The sequence below is a fragment of the Hyperoodon ampullatus genome, assembly GCF_949752795.1.
Source record: "Hyperoodon ampullatus genome assembly, chromosome: 5".
NCBI lineage: Eukaryota > Metazoa > Chordata > Mammalia > Artiodactyla > Ziphiidae > Hyperoodon > Hyperoodon ampullatus.
This window is the reverse complement of record NC_136918.1, coordinates 132,194,128-132,211,686: the sequence shown is the minus strand read 5'-3', so window position 1 is coordinate 132,211,686 and position 17,559 is coordinate 132,194,128. Positions and strand designations below refer to the sequence as shown.

The following is a 17,559-nucleotide window of genomic DNA, read 5'->3' as shown; positions in this document are numbered from 1 at the left end:
CTTCTTTTTCCTTTCTTCTTCACCTTACCTCTTCCTTCTCCTTTTCCTCATCTTCTTCTCCTTTATTTTTATCATTCTCCTCTTCCTCCTCATTATCAATATCTATCTTTTTCTTTGCTGGCCAAACATATGAATTCTATGTCTAAAGGTTGAAGAGGCTCTATGATGATAATCAAATTTTAGTGTGTTTTTAAAAATTCATTATTCCTTGGAAATTATCTTGTTAATTTCAAAACAAAATGATAAGGAAAAACTTTAGCTTGCAGTAAATTATTTTAGAACTCTTGAGAAAATAAACATGAAAGAATTATATCAAAATATTAATTGTTAAGTAGATAATATTTGTTGTAATATTTATTCTTTCTTCTTTTTGGTATATTTAAAATATTTTATAAAATAAAAAATCTAAAATAGAAGCAAAAACCATTTATCTTGAAATCAAATGTATATTATTGTAATAAATTAAATTTATGAAAACTGACCCAAGAGGAAAAAAACCTGAATAGTTCTCTCATATAAAAATTAAATCTATGATTAAAACTCTTCCCAAAAGACTAATTTAAGGCCAGAGGTATCTGAGGCAAGTTTGTCCTTCAGTGAGTGATGGAATTTACTGACTACAAGTGAAAATGAATCATGAGGATTTTGAATGGGTTATTCTATCCAACAGTTGACTATTCTAGGAATGCTAAAAGTGTAAATGTTTTTAGCATTCCTAGAATGCTAGATATGGTTTATCTAGATTGTTCACTGTAAATGAATCTGAAATTCATGGACCACAGTTCTGTTGAAGATTGGAAATTAGTAATGTAGCCAGATGAAGGCTATGTGAATATCAAACTTTAGATGCTGATATATCTGAAACCTTCTCTTGCCTACTAGCTTTCCTCACTTGGAAATAAAAAATGTGTCTTTTGTGGAAAAGTGGATTCTGAAAAACATATCTGATAGTTTGAGGTCTGTCATATGTTGATGCAGAGAATACTGTTGCTCCTTTTTTGAGTCCTTTGCTCTCCATTAGTAATGTTGATGCTGTGTCAGACTTGTGTACCATGAGAATATGACAAGTCAAACCTTTGTGGTTGCACACCTATTAATAAATCTAACAGAAGTGTGCAATTCTTCTTAATAGTAACTATTAAAACATACTTATAAAGGTTAAATAAGGTCTAAATATAAGGGAAATATATCATGACTGTGGATCTGAAGAATCATTATTATCTGCCAAATTTGATTTATAGATTCAGTGCAATTATAATAAAAATATCCGAACAGAATTATTTTTTAATACTTTTGTCTTTTAACCTTCTTACTAGCCTTATAAGCAGTTGATCTACTACATTAACATTACATCCTTATGATACTGAATCATCCATTCAACAAACAGAGAATTAAAAAATATATATTCTAGTCTACTTTTAAATCTTTCAGGAATTAAAACACTGAATATAGGTTTTGCAATTTTTTGTTGAGTGTATTCTGAAATATTTTATATATTTTTTACTTTTATTAATAGGTATTTCTCTATCATGATATCTTTTACTTCCTTGTGTATATGAAAACTATTCATTCTCTTTGACAATTTTATATTGTGTTACTGATGAATCATTTTAGTTTTTGAGTTAGTTTCATCATTGATTCGCAAGGGCTTTTCCAGATTTGCTACTGTGTAGTCTGCAAGTAGAGATAGTTTTTAGAGATACTTTTAAAAATCTTTTTCTAGTTCTTACTCATCTATCGATATTTTTTGCCCAACTGCATTTGCTAATATCTCCAGGACAAAGTTTAATACTAGTGCATAGTGTAGGCATTTTTGCCTTTCTCCTAAATTTTGTGGAAATGCCTCTAGGGTTTCACAGTTACCTAAAATGCTAACTTTGTCAATTTTATTATGTTAGAAAATTAAGCATCAATTCTTATTTTCTTGAATGCTTTTATAAGGAATTAATGTTGAAAGTTGCCAAAAGTTATTCAGCATTTATGGAAATAGTAATATGATTTTTCTCCTTGAATCAATTAATGTGATGCATTATATTAATGAGTGTCCTTATATTGACATCACATATTCTTCAAGTAAATTCCATTTCCTTATGATGTATTGTTTTTATGATGGTATTAGATTCTATTTGCCAATATTTTATGCCGAATTTATGCATATGTAGTCAGAAGTAATATTAGTCTGTAATTTTCTTTCATGTCTGACTTTTCCTTCATTGAATTTAGATAAATGTTAGATAAGTGATTCAAAAAACATATTTGGAGACTTCATTCATTTTCAATGCTCTTGAACAATTTATGTTGCATAAGGATTATGTCTTAGAATTTGTGGTAAACTAGCCTTTGAAACTAATGGAACCTCCAGCTTTTTGTGTGTGGAGCCGTTCTTTCTTTTTCTTCTCAAAAATTAGTCTTTAGGGCTTCCCTGGTGGCGCAGTGGTTGAGAGTCCACCTGCCGATGCAGGGGACGCGGGTTCATGCCCCGGTCTGGGAGGATCCCACATGCCGCGGAGCGGCTGGACCCGTGAGACATAGCTGCTGAGCCTGCGCTTCTGGAGCCTTTGCTCCGCAATGGGAGAGGCCACAACAGTGAGAGGCCCACATACCGCAAAAAAAAAAAAAAAAAAAAAAAATTTAGTCTTTAATATTTCTATCTCTAATGGGTTCAATTCTAGTAAAACTTTTCCCCTAGAAAATTGTGTATCTTATTCAATTTTCAATTCAGTTTTCAATTAAAATTTTTTTTAAACATTAAATTAATTTTTGTTAGAGTACAGCTGGTTTACAATGCTGTGTTAGTTTTGCAGTACAGCAAAGTGAATCATTTATACATGTACATATATCCACTCTCTTTAGGATTCTTTTCCCATATAGGTCATTACAGAGTATTGAGGGGATTTTCCAATTTATTTGAGTAAAAGTCTACAAAGAGATTTCCCCCTCTCTTTTGCTGTCTCTCTCTCTTTTTCTATGTAATTATATATGTTTATTTACATTTATATTATATTATATACATATATTAGTTCAATTTATTTATATTTTTCTTCTTCCTTTAAAAAATTAATTTAGCTGGTAGTTTTTCTATTTTTCATTTGTTTCCAATGACCATAATTTTGTGTAATTAATTATTCTATTGTTTTCCTACAAATTTCTGTGCTTTATCTGATCAATAGATGTTTTGATTTTTATTATACCTTCCTTCTGCTTTCTTTAATTTATTTGTTTGTACTTTTATTGCATACTTGTATTTTACTTATATATGTGCTTAAAACTAAATTTTTTTCTTCTATCTTTGTAATGTATACACCATATTATAATATGTAGCATTTTCACTATCATTATCACCATTTAAAAATTATGCGATTTGTTTGTATTTTTTTCACTCAAGATTTCATAGTTTTGTGTTTAATTTCTGGGTTTTTATTGATTTATATTTATTAATTTCTACTTGTATTACATTATTATTAGAGAATATTTTTAGAATATTTCCTTCATGGGACTTCTTAATGCTTTCTTTGTGATATAATACATTTTTGTAATGTTTCATACGTGCTTGAGAATAATTTCTATTTTCTATTATCAAAATGTAAAGTTATATATAATTTTAAAGTCAGTCACTATTGTTTATATTATTTTGGTCCTCCATATTACTACTTATGCTGTTCCATTTTATCTATCTTGTTCTGGCATTGCTGTGTTGTTTATGTCTCCATGCAACTCTAGTATATTTTGCTCTATAAAGGTGGTTGGCATGTTGTTTTTTCATATACAATCGTAGCCGTTATTTCTTTATTTTAAAGTGTCTTTAACTTTATAAGATGTCTTCCATTGTTGTGTTTTATCATCTGGTTAGATTCTACTTTGATAACAGAGTTACAAACAACTGCTTTTTCATTCTCCTTTGACTGATGTACATCTGCCTATACATTTTTAAAAAGATAATTTTGTAGAACAGTTGTAGATTTGCAGAAAACGTTATGCAGATAGCACAGAGAGTTCCCATAAATCCCACACCCAATTTGCCCTATTATTAACATTTTACATTAGTATGTGCACCTGTTACAACTAATAATAAATCTATATTGATACATAATTGCCAACTAAAGTCCATACTTTATTCAGAGTTCTTTAGTTTTTTTTTTTTTTTTTTTTTTTTTTTTTTTTTTTATTATGCTTTTGCTTTTTATTCTATCAAATGTCTATGAATTTGATAAAGTCCTCGGTATTAACACAAAATCAGTAAGATTCATAAAAATAAAAATAAGTTCTTGGAGAAATTTATAAATTTCTACCTGCATTCAAATTGGAGTAAGTTGGCAAGAAATTTATAGGGGGAAAATACTATACTATTTCCCATTCAGAAACTCAAAATGGTTGCACGTGTTTATCCTGTAAGAGGCCTGTGATGAAACAGCAGGATGAAGGCTATATGTCCAAACTTAAATGCAATCTTTTAAATCACCTTTCATGTCAGGCCATGTAAGAACTGGGCAATTCAAGAAGTAAATTAGAACAATTCTTATTTTCAATAATTTCTTAGGTCAACACTTAGAATAATGAAAAACTTATCTTTAACTCCAAGAAATCTGGACAGTTATTAAAGCAAATGTGTTGTCCTACTGGCCTACACCTGGTTATAAACAGCAGTACGACTTCAGAAAACCCTGGATACTGAGTGGACTTTCTAAATATAGCTTTTTCTTTGTATAAAGGTGTTTTACAAGAATGCTATCTTTTGTGAAAATGTGGCCTTTATAAAGGGTACACTAAGGTCTGTGACTTTTAGACCTAGAAAAGATTTGAAATATTTTCCTGGCCTGGGAATCCACATTTTAGAGGCATAGAAAGAGAAACCCAATGAAATTAAATATTTTGCCCACCATCAAATGGCAAACAAGCAATAACGACAGCACTCAAGCCTCTGTCTTCTAAATCCATTGAATGCAGCATAAATAGATTGCAATAACTGCTGATTTTCATTGTCCTCAACACTACATTTCTTCTGTGCCTTATCCCTCTTCTTTTAAGAGGGATGACAACATTATCTGCAAACTTTATCTATAACTATTTTTTTTAATTTTGCTGTTTTGTAACTCATTTTTGAAAAATTCTGTTTCTATGTTGAAAATGTGTAAGGACATTTACCTTCTTTCTTTTTTTTTTTTTTTTTATTTTTTTATTTTTTTATTTTTATTTTTTGCTTTATCACAAATTTAATCAGTTATATGTATACATATGTTCCCATATCCCCTCCCTTTTGCGTCTCCCTCCCACCCTCCCTATCCCACCCCTCCAGGCGGTCACAAAGCACCGAGCTGATCTCCCTGTGCTATGCGGCTGCTTCCCACTAGCTATCTACCTTACGTTTGGTAGTGTATATATGTCCATGCCGCTCTTTCACTTTGTCACAGCTTACCCTTCCCCCTCCCCATATCCTCAAGTCCATTCTCTAGTAGGTCTGTGTCTTTATTCCTGTCTTACCCCTATGTTCTTCATGACCTTTTTTTTTTCTTAAATTCCATATATATGTGTCAGCATACAGTATTTGTCTTTCTCTTTCTGACTTACTTCACTCTGTATGACAGACTCTAGGTCCATCCACCTCATTACAAATAGTTCAATTTCATTTCTTTTTATGGCTGAGTAATATTCCATTGTATGTATGTGCCACATCTTCTTTACCCATTCATCCGATGATGGACACTTAGGTTGTTTCCATCTCCGGGCTATTGTAAATAGGGCTGCTATGAACATTTTGGTACATGTCTCTTTTTGAATTATGGTTTTCTCAGGGTATATGCCCAGTAGTGGGATTGCAGGGTCATATGGTAGTTCTATTTGTAGTTTTTTAAGGAACCTCCATACCGTTCTCCATAGTGGCTGTACCAATTCACATTCCCACCAGCAGTGCAAGAGTGTTCCCTTTTTTCCACACCCTCTCCAGCATTTATTGTTTCTAGATTTTTTGATGATGGCCATTCTGACTGGCGTGAGATGATATCTCATTGTAGTTTTGATTTGCATTTCTCTAATTAGTAGAGATGTTGAGCATCCTTTCATGTGTTTGTTGGCAGTCTGTATATCTTCTGTGGAGAAATGTCTATTTAGGTCTTCTGCCCATTTTTGGATTGGGTTGTTTGTTTTTTTGTTATTGAGCTGCATGAGCTGCTTATAAATTTTGGAGATTAATCCTTTGTCAGTTGCTTCATTTGCAAATATTTTCTCCCATTCTGAGGGTTGTCTTTTGGTCTTGTTTATGGTTTCCTTTGCTGTGCAAAAGCTTTTAAGTTTCATTAGGTCCCATGTGTTTATTTTTGTCTTTATTTCCATTTCTCTAGGAGGTGGGTCAAAAAGGATCTTGCTGTGATTTATGTCATAGAGTGTTCTGCCTATGTTTTCCTCTAAGAGTTTGATAGTGTCTGGCCTTACATTTAGGTCTTTAATCCATTTTGAGCTTATTTTTGTGTATGGTGTTAGGGAGTGATCGAATCTCATACTTTTACATGTCCCTGTCCAGTTTTCCCAACACCACTTATTGAAGAGACTGTCCTTTCTCCACTGTACATTCCTGCCTCCTTTATCAAAGATAAGGTGACCATATGTCCGTGGGTTTATCTCTGGGCTTTCTATCCTGTTCCATTGATCTATCTTTCTGTTTCTGTGCCAGTACCATACTGTCTTGATTACTGCAGCTTTGTAGTATAGTCTGAAGTCAGGGAGCCTGATTCCTCCAGCTCCATTTTTCGTTCTCAAGATTGCTTTGGCTATTCGGGGTCTTTTGTGTTTCCATACAAATTGTGAAATTTTTTGTTCTAGTTCTGTGAAAAATGCCAGTGGTAGTTTGATAGGGATTGCATTGAATCTGTAGATTGCTTTGGGTAGTAGAGTCATTTTCACAATGTTGATTCTTCCAATCCAAGAACATGGTACATCTCTCCATCTATTTGTATCATCTTTAATTTCTTTCATCAGTGTCTTATAATTTTCTGCATACAGGTCTTTTGTCTCCTTAGGTAGGTTTATTCCTAGATATTTTATTCTTTTTGTTGCAATGGTAAATGGGAGTGTTTCCTTGATTTCACTTTCAGATTTTTCATCATTAGTATATAGGAATGCCAGAGATTTCTGTGCATTAATTTTGTATCCTGCAACTTTACCAAATTCATTGATTAGCTCTAGTAGTTTTCTGGTAGCATCTTTAGGATTCTCTATGTATAGTATCATGTCATCTGCAAACAGTGACAGCTTTACTTCTTCTTTTCCAATTTGGATTCCTTTTATTTGCTTTTCTTCTCTGATTGCTGTGGCTAAAACTTCCAAAACTATGTTGAATAAGAGTGGTGAGAGTGGGCAACCTTGTCTTGTTCCTGATCTTAGTGGAAATGGTTTCAGTTTTTCACCATTGAGGACGATGCTGGCTGTGGGTTTGTCATATATGGCCTTTATTATGTTGAGGAAAGTTCCCTCTATGCCTACTTTCTGCAGGGTTTTTATCATGAATGGGTGTTGAATTTTGTCGAAAGCTTTCTCTGCATCTATTGAGATGATCATATGGTTTTTCTCCTTCAATTTGTTAATATGGTGTATCACGTTGATTGATTTGCGTATATTGAAGAATCCTTGCATTCCTGGGATAAACCCCACTTGATCATGGTGTATGATCCTTTTAATGTGCTGTTGGATTCTGTTTGCTAGTATTTTGTTGAGGATTTTTGCATCTATGTTCATCAGTGATATTGGCCTGTAGTTTTCTTTCTTTGTGACATCCTTGTCTGGTTTTGGTATCAAGGTGATGGTGGCCTCGTAGAATGAGTTTGGGAGTGTTCCTCCCTCTGCTATATTTTGGAAGAGTTTGAGAAGGATAGGCGTTAGCTCTTCTCTAAATGCTTGATAGAATTCGCCTGTGAAGCCATCTGGTCCTGGGCTTTTGTTTGTTGGAAGATTTTTTATCACAGTTTCAATTTCAGTGCTTGTGATTGGTCTGTTCATATGTTCTATTTCTTCCTGATTCAGTCTTGGCAGGTTGTGCATTTCTAAGAATTTGTCCATTTCTTCCAGGTTGTCCATTTTATTGGCATAGAGTTGCTTATAGTAATCTCTCACGATCTTTTGTATTTCTGCAGTGTCAGTTGTTACTTCTCCTTTTTCATTTCTAATTCTATTGATTTGAGTCTTCTCCCTTTTTTTCTTGATGAGTCTGGCTAATGGTTTATCAATTTTGTTTATCTTCTCAAAGAACCAGCTTTTAGTTTTATTGATCTTTGCTATTGTTTCCTTCATTTCTTTTTCATTTATTTCTGATCTGATTTTTATGATTTCTTTCCTTCTGCTAACTTTGGGATGTTTTTGTTCTTCTTTCTCTAATTGCTTTAGGTGCAAGGTTAGGTTGTTTAGTCGAGATATTTCCTGTTTCTTAAGGTGGGATTGTATTGCTATAAACTTCCCTCTTAGAACTGCTTTTGCTGCATCCCATAGGTTTTGGGTCGTCGTGTCTCCATTGTCATTTGTTTCTAGGTATTTTTTTATTTCCTCTTTGATTTCTTCAGTGATCACTTCGTTATTAAGTAATGTATTGTTTAGCCTCCATGTGTTTGTATTTTTTATAGCTCTTTTCCTGTAATTGATATCTAGTCTCATAGCATTGTGGTCAGAAAAGATACTTGATACAATTTCAATTTTCTTAAATTTACCAAGGCTTGATTTGTGACCCAAGATATGATCTATCCTGGAGAATGTTCCATGAGCACTTGAGAAAAATGTGTATTCTGTTGTTTTTGGATGGAATGTCCTATAAATATCAATTAAGTCCATCTTGTTTAATGTATCATTTAAAGCTTGTGTTTCCTTATTTATTTTCATTTTGGATGATCTGTCCATTGGTGAAAGTGGGGTGTTAAAGTCCCCTACTATGATTGTGTTACTGTCGATTTCTCCTTTTATGGCTGTTAGTGTTTGCCTTATGTATTGAGGTGCTCCTATGTTGGGTGCATAAATATTTACAATTGTTATATCTTCTTCTTGGATCGATCCCTTGATCATTATGTAGTGTCCTTCTTTGTCTCTTCTAGTAGTCTTTATTTTAAAGTCTATTTTGTCTGATATGAGAATTGCTACTCCAGCTTTCTTTTGGTTTCCATTTGCATGGAATATCTTTTTCCATCCCCTTACTTTCAGTCTGTATGTGTCTCTAGGTCTGAAGTGGGTCTCTTGTAGACAGCATATATATGGGTCTTGTTTTTGTATCCATTCAGCCAATCTGTGTCTTTTGGTGGGAGCATTTAGTCCATTTACATTTAAGGTAATTATCGATATGTATGTTCCTATTCCCATTTTCTTAATTGTTTTGGGTTCGTTATTGTAGGTCTTTTCCTTCTGTTGTGTTTCTTGCCTAGAGAAGTTCCTTTAGCATTTGTTGTAAAGCTGGTTTGGTGGTGCTGAACTCTCTCAGCTTTTGCTTGTCTGTAAACGTTTTAATTTCTCCATCAAATCTGAATGAGATCCTTGCTGGGTAGAGTAATCTTGGTTGCAGGTTTCTCTCCTTCATCACTTTAATTATGTCCTGCCACTCCCTTCTGGCTTGTAGAGTTTCTGCTGAGAGATCAGCTGTTATCCTGATGGGGATTCCCTTGTGTGTTATTTGTTGTTTTTGCCTTGCTGCTTTTAATATGATTTCTTTGTGTTTAATTTTTGACAGTTTGATTAATATGTGTCTTGGCGTATTTCTCCTTGGATTTATTCTGTATGGGACTCTCTGTGCTTCTTGGACTTGATTAACTATTTCCTTTCCCATATTAGGGAAGTTTTCAACTATAATCTCTTCAAATATTTTCTCAGTCCCTTTCTTTTTCTCTTCTTCTTCTGGAACCCCTATAATTCGAATGTTGGTGCGTTTAATGTTGTCCCAGAGGTCTCTGAGACTGTCCTCTGTTCTTTTCATTCTTTTTTCTTTCTTTTGCTCTGCAGCAGTTATTTCCACTATTTTATCTTCCACCTCACTTATCCGTTCTTCTGCCTCAGTTATTCTGCTATTGATCCCATCTAGAGTATTTTTTATTTCATGTATTGTGTTTTTAATCGATGCTTGATTCATCTTTAGTTCTTCTAGGTCCTTGTTAACTGTTTCTTGCATTTTGTCTATTCTATTTCCAAGATTTTGGATCTTGGAAATAGAATATTGGATCATCTTTACCATCATTATTCTGAATTCTTTTTCAGGTAGACTGCCTATTACCTCTTCATTTGTTAGGTCTGGTGGGTTTTTATCTTGCTCCTTCTCCTGCTGTGTGTTTTTCTGTCTTCTCATTTTGCTTGTTACTGTGTTTGGGGTCTCCTTTTTGCAGGCTGCAGGTTCGTAGTTCCCGTTGTTTTTGGTGTCTGTCCCCAGTGGCTAAGGTTGGTTTAGTGGGTTGTGTAGGTTTCCTGGTCGAGGGGACTAGTGCCTGTGTTCTGGTGGATGAGGCTGGATCTTGTCTTTCTGGTGGGCAGGTCCACGTCTGGTGGTGTGTTTTGGGGTGTCTGCAGACTTTTTATGATTTTAGGCCATCTCTCTGCTAATGGGTGGCGTTGTGTTCCTGTCTTGCTAGTTGTTTGGCATAGGGTGTCCAGCACTGTAGCTTGCTGGTCGTTGAGTGAAGCTGGGTGCTGGTGTTGAGATGGAGATCTCTGGAAGATTTTCGCCGTTTGATATTATGTGGAGCTGGGAGGTCTCTTGTGGACCAGTGTCCTGAAGTTGGCTCTCCCACCTCAGAGGCACTGTACTGACTCCTGGCTCCTCAATTTGGGATGATTTGTTGTCTATTCATGTATTCCACAGATGCAGGGTACATCAAGTTGATTGTGGAGCTTTAATCCGCTGCTTCTGAGGCTGCTGGGAGAGGTTTCCCTTTCTCTTCTTTGTTCTCACAGCTCCCGGGTCTCAGCTTTGGATTTGGCCCCGCCTCTGCGTGTAGGTCGCCGGAGGGCGTCTGTTCTTCGCTCAGACAGGAAAGGGTTAAAGGAGCAGCCTCTTCGGGAACTCTGGCTCACTCAGGCCGGGCGGGAGGGAGGGGCACGGAGTGCGGGGCGAGCCTTTTGGGAGGTCTGGGGTCTTCTGCCAGCGTTCAGTAGGTGTTCTGTAGGAGTTGTTCCACGTGTAGCTGTATTTCTGGTGTATCCGTGAGGAGGAAGGTGATCTCCGCGTCTTACTCTTCCGCCATCTTACCCGGAAGTCCTGTGGCAGAGGTAAATTGCTATTTTCATTCCATCATATCAGGAATGTTATCAGGATAAGTTTTCACTGTTGATGTTGATTTTGAACTCTCTGAGATAGTGTTTGTCAAGTTTCTCCACTGTCAGAAATTTACTTAATAAAAGATTCATATATATCTTTTCATCTTGATAACTCAATGCTTTTTATTGCTGGGTTCATTGTATGGATGTACTGTATTTGTTTACCCTTTTACTTCTTGAAGGATATTGCTTCCAGTTGCTGGAAATTATGACAAATCTACAATAAATATTCACATGCAGGTTTCTGAATAGACAAAAGTTTTCAAATCATTTAGGTATATATCAGAGAGAAAGGTTGCTGGCTTATATGATATTTTGCTTTTTAAAAAACTGCCAAACTGCCTCACATAGTGGCTGTACCATTTTGCTTTCTCACCAACAATGAATGAGTGTTTTTTTTTTTTGCTTTTCATTCTTGTGAGCAATTGGTATTGTCATTTTTCTGGGATTTTATCCTTTTCAATAATTGCCTAGTGGTATCTCATTATTGAATTATTTTGATACTTCTATTATTAGAGTTTCTTAATAATGGTTTTAAATGTTTCTCTTGAAAATAGTTGACTCTTTGTGAGTCCAAATAATATTTTAAGAGGTAAGTTAAACTAGTTCATATTTATTAAGTTGCTATTAGGTTTAGTGTCAGCTCTGAAAAACTAATTTTTTTTGTTATAATTACTATTGTACTGTTATATTTACTTTGCTTCTTTCTCTATATATTTTATTTTATCTACTCAATATTTTAAAAAATATCTTTAGCTATTTATAAATGTTTTGATACTTTTTTTAGTGGTTGTCAATCATTAATTATGTATTTTTTTGTAAAAATGTCACTAGCTCCTCATTTTATTTTATTAAACTTTTGCTATTTTTTTTAGTTTTGAATAATGACTCTCAACTAGTATCATTTACTTAATCAAATATCAAATAACTTTTAGTACCTTATTATTTTCCTGCTTTTCCTCAGTGGAATCATTTGTTTTCATCTGAATCCAAATTTCTTTATGCATCTTGGAACTTGGTCTTCCTTCTGATATGATTTTACCTTTTAAAAAATTTCTTTCCTGTTTTTCAGCTCATTTTATTGCTTCTTATCTCTTTTACATTTAATTTTTTAATATTTAATTTAATATGAAGTATTTCATTAAAGTTTTCTTCTGCTTCTGGAGGGGCAAGCTATTAGTTGAATGCTTTGATAATCATTTTTGTTGTTTTTGTTATATACTTTGTATACATGAACACTTCCTGCATCTCTGAATTTGTGGATGAGACTGTTAGAGACATTTGCTATTTGTTTTCTATGGATCTGTTCATTTAATAATTTAGTCATTCAACTAACAATATATTGCCTACTCCATTCCATTCACAAAAGTATAAAATATAATTATAATAAGTGTTCTTGCCCTGAAGGAGTAAATAATGTAATGGAAAAGGCAGTAAACAAATTGGTATACTAAAATCTGATGAAATGCAAAGACAGACTTTTATCCAGGGCATTTGGCAGCACTCTGCAGGATTTTCTAAATCAGGCAGAGGTAGAAGTAGCTTGGGATGTCCTTGGAGAAGGTGCCACTTGACCTATCTTTTGAAGGGTGGGTTGGAATAAGATGGGTAAATAAGTATATAAGAAGATTCCAGAATGAAGGAGCAGCTCCTATAAAGTCTCAAAAGCATGCAGTGGATTAATAATGTCTTTGTTATTTATGTATGGAATAAAGGGAAATATATGGTAGATTGTTAGAGACCAGGATAGAGAAAAATGTTTGGTGATGAAAGACCTTGTTTGTGAATTTAGGAGTATAATCTTTTCCTTAATGACTTAGGTATAATGGTTGAAAAATGAAATGATCAGATTGGTGTTTCAGAATGTCCATTTGGACTCAGTGTGGAGAACAGATCAGATGAGGGCCCTGCCTTGGGGAAGTGTGACTGGTGGGGAGGCTCTTACATTAATCCAGGAAAAAGTAGTGGAGGACTGAATTAAGTGAAAACAATGAACAGACATGAATATTAATGAATTATCATTTACGTGGTTGAGTTGCTGTGGTGCAATATGCACTGAATAGGGAAAATATTCATAAAATATGAAAGAGAATTAATTCCAAGATCATACTCTGGTATGTGATTTGAATGACTAATATACAGACAAGAGGCAGTTTTGTGAGAATAAAATGAATTTAGTACTAAACATGAAATTTGAATGCAATTCAAATGGGACATATCCAGTAAATGGTCAAATTGATGGAGCTGATATTTAGAGAAGCTTTTTGAAAGTAATCAGTATAAGCACGGTTATTAAACAATATTTATTGAAATTCCATGGGAAAAGTGTATACATTGAATATGGAGGAAAAGGGGCACTTTTAGAGTTAATAAAGGAATAAGATATTGGGAAGAAGACTAATAAGAAATTGAGAGAGAAAGCTAATTGAACATTTGCCATAGAAAATAAAGGAAGAAAGCTTTAAAAGAAGAATGAATGGGTGAGGAGGGCAAATGCCAAGGAAGTTTCAAACAAACCAAATAACTAACAAAAAACAAAATAAAAAACCAAGACGGTTTTTTTTGGTTTTGTTTTTGTGTTTTATAATTTGACTATCTGGAAATCTCTAATGACATTGTGACTATGTCCTGACCACAATGGATAAAAGGTCTTGGGTTCTGGGAATGATCAGTAGCTAAGACAATGGAATAAGAGAAGAAATCTGAGGTTATGTAATTATAGGACCCCTGGAAGCTATCAACAAGATGAGGCAATTTTAACTAGAACACCAGTGCAGTATGGCCTCTGAAGGGGCTCTAATCATTTTTCATCTTGGAAACATTCTGTTTTTAGCAATGCAAGCTCATTAAAAAATAATAATTATTATTAAAATTCCTTTAACAAAAATTTGGACCCTTTGGTAAGTAAGAAAAGAACAATTTAAAGTAATTTTAAGACTTTACATTATTCTGTTATGTGGAAATAATATCACATGTCATTGTTTACCAGTTGCACTACTGAGGGTATAAAAACATTCGGGGAAGTTAGAGATGGTCACACTCAGGAAATTCCTCTTCAGCACCAAATCAGATCTCTAATACTTGACTCCATGAACTACTATGCCAACTATTGCAAAGGCCTGGGCTTCGGCTGTGGAGGCTTTGGTGGCCTGGGTTATGGCCATGGCTGCAGATGCAGTGGCTTCTGCAGACTGGGCCATGGCCGTAGCCATGGAGGCTACAGATATGGCTGCTACTGCCCATCATGCTATGGAGGATATGGCTTTTCTGGCTTATACTAAAAACTTGTAGATCTTCAGACTCTTTCTGTTCCCATGCTGTTACTCATATCTTTCAGTGATGTGAACATTTTTCTTGATGTTTAGAAAATATTAATAATTTTTTGGCTTTCTGCTCCAAAGGAACTAGTTTCTTCCTCTGGAAGAATCTTTCCATTGAATCAAGGGTTCATTCATTTTTATTTAGTCACTAACATCTGCTGTGACCAAGCGTAACCTGTATTTTAAATTTTTAAATGAACATATTTAACTGGCATAGGGAGCATGGCTGTATCAATTCATTTTAGTACATTTCTAACCGGTGTATGGGGTTTCAATCAGGATGTTCCCCTCCTTTTCTTTGAATTGGTGTTTTGACTCAACAATGTTTGATTCAATAAAGAATTTGATTCAACAAATGTTCACTTCATGTCTCCATGTTCTGAGCATTGTTTTGAGTCTTGAGGATATGGGAGAATAAGATGGACTAAACTCCTGTATACTTTCATGTGTCTCATCTTTCCTTTGTTTCCAGTGTATTTTGTGTGTGATTTCATTTTTATAAAATCATCTGTACACTATTATTTCTATTACTTAAAAAATGATAACATTGAAAACTTTATTCCAATAGTCATGGTTTTTACCCTCAGGTTTATTATGGCACAGTAAATCTATGGTGATCAAAGAAAAAGGTTTTAAAATTAAAACCTTAAGCTGATACAAAATAATATTTATAGTGATATGAAAGGTACAAAGAGTGAATTAAAAACATTCCTGTACACAACAATGAATTTTCAAATTTCTAATGTTCTTTATATATAATCAGGTCAATTTTATCTTGAAAGAAATACATTTTATATTTCATATATATACATATATATGTATACAAGTCTACTCTGCTTCCTTGAAAAGTTAACTGATTTAATTGGCTTTCCTGTTTCCCTATCTATAGAGTGAGGGTCTTACTTCGTAAAAGGTATTTTTTCTCAAAGGTAAGCATTAGGATTGTCTAAATTTAAAACTCCTGGAGTGCATTTACCATTTTAGTTTCCTGGGGTATACTCTTAGATAATTTGTTTTAATAGATTTGTTTAGATCCTCAGACTTTCTTTTAGTCAAAACTTTCTTGGCAAATCACTGTTTTAGATGGTATCCAAGATCTTTTCAATTTCTTATGCTATAGCAATGCTTGATATCACTTTCTACCCTCATCCTCTTCCCATGAACTACATTTTTGTGGTAGCTTTCAGATGCTTTGCACTCTCAAAGAGCATGTCTTCTAAAAGCTAGTACAATGACTTGGTACACTTGGAAGAAGATCTGGGGAGATCTTATATGACAATTATATTAAAAGATAAAATAATAAACTGAAGTTTCTCATCATGTTGCCCTGGGTAGTTCATGAAGTGTTTATTTCTAACAAGTTCTTCATAAAGATGGAAATAAAACTGTTCAGTTTATATCATGGTTTCTTGTTTAAGTGCCTTTTTCTACAAGATGGTTATTTGATGAGCCTTTGGAGGCATTTGTCTGAAACTTAATTTTAACATTCACATGCTTATTGGGGAAACTGGGTTCCTGGTGAATTTGCAAACCATTTACTTTTAACCTTTTACTAAAGTAAAATTGGAAATAAAACTGGCAAAATAATTTCTCATTATTCAACCAGAATTCATGTTACTGCTGATCATTTACTTTCAAGTACAAAGATAAGGAAATCATCTTTAATAAAATAAACAAGCATTTTCTCTTAACTTTTAGATGCTGAAAAATGTATACTGTTTCTCAAATTAATAGTTAAGTGTGTCAAATTGTTGTGAAATACAATTGTACCTTTTTTATTAAGACAGTGAATTTGGATCTGAAAACAAGCTATTCCATGTTTATTCCCTGGATTGGAGAAATATGGAACATTTTTGTTAGTGCCTTTCATAGTAATTGTGGATTGGTGGGATGGACCATTAGTATCTCTATTATAGTGCAGGCTTTGAGGTCAGGGTCTGTTTGAAACCCTTGTATTAATATACTACCCAACACAGAGAGGTGCTTAATTAATATTTGTTAAAAATATATATATATAATAAAATTTTGTGATCCAAATAAGTTACTGAATAGGATCTCAAATGACAGAACGAAAGTACTAGCTGAAGAATGGGCAAGGCATTGACAATTGATTTCCAACATCCTGTTTAGAAACCAAATTGTATTGTTAACTGAATATTTTGATTCTTAAAAGTTGATTTTTGATATATTCCCTTCAGATAATTTGAATCAGGAGTGAAGTGATACAAATCAAACTAAAGCCTCTTTGTTTGCTTATATAACTTTAAGAAAACCTTAAGGCTAAGGCCTTTCATAAATGATTATGAAGTTGCAAAATTCTACTTCCAAAAGCAAAGTATATTTATAAAAAGAAGAAAATAATATTTCTCAGCAAAAATCAGAGTTGTTGATAGGATCAGAGGAAGATATGCATGTGAAAGTGTTTTCAAATTACTAATTTTTATAAATAAATTATTTTGCAAAAGGCTTTTTGGTGAAGTTTATTCAGAAAAATACATAGATGTTTAAAAAATTTTTCTACTTTCAAATGAAATTCTGTTACCTTTAAAAATGAAAATTCTGATCTCTAGATTTCCTAGTAGGTCAAAGAGATTTGCTCTTTATCATATGTGTTTCACATTGGGTTAATCCTGTGTCTGAGAGTTCCTGGAGGAAGTGATATAATTTGTGTCTTTTTAGGACATTTCACATTAGAGAATCAAAAGGTAAAAGATTTGAGGGCTTACTTACAGATGTCTTAGATAGATGAAACTTTATAATGTTGACACGTCTACCATTTAAGGAAAAAAGGACATTCATTTCATTTGTGAAATAACTGATGCATAATTTAAATTCACATTTTGTAATTTGAATATAAAAATGTTTCCTGTTGACCCATCAGCAATAAAACTGTTGTTTTGTATTAACTTTCTAGTACTAATAATTAATATCCACTAAATAATTCAAATCCTTGTCTCCTTGATGCTTTTATTAT

The 17,559-nt window shown here is 33.6% G+C and overlaps 1 protein-coding gene across 1 annotated transcript; it reads left to right on the top strand.

Moving 5' to 3' along the window:
• Nucleotides 1–14,354: 14,354 nt before the first annotated feature.
• Nucleotides 14,355–14,546, top strand: LOC307054056 (keratin-associated protein 19-7-like; the record flags this gene model as incomplete). The annotated part of the gene is made up of 1 exon (XM_079705569.1): nt 14,355–14,546. One exon carries the CDS (start codon nt 14,355–14,357, stop codon nt 14,544–14,546), a length of 192 nt encoding a protein of 63 aa, XP_079561695.1.
• Nucleotides 14,547–17,559: the final 3,013 nt, after the last annotated feature.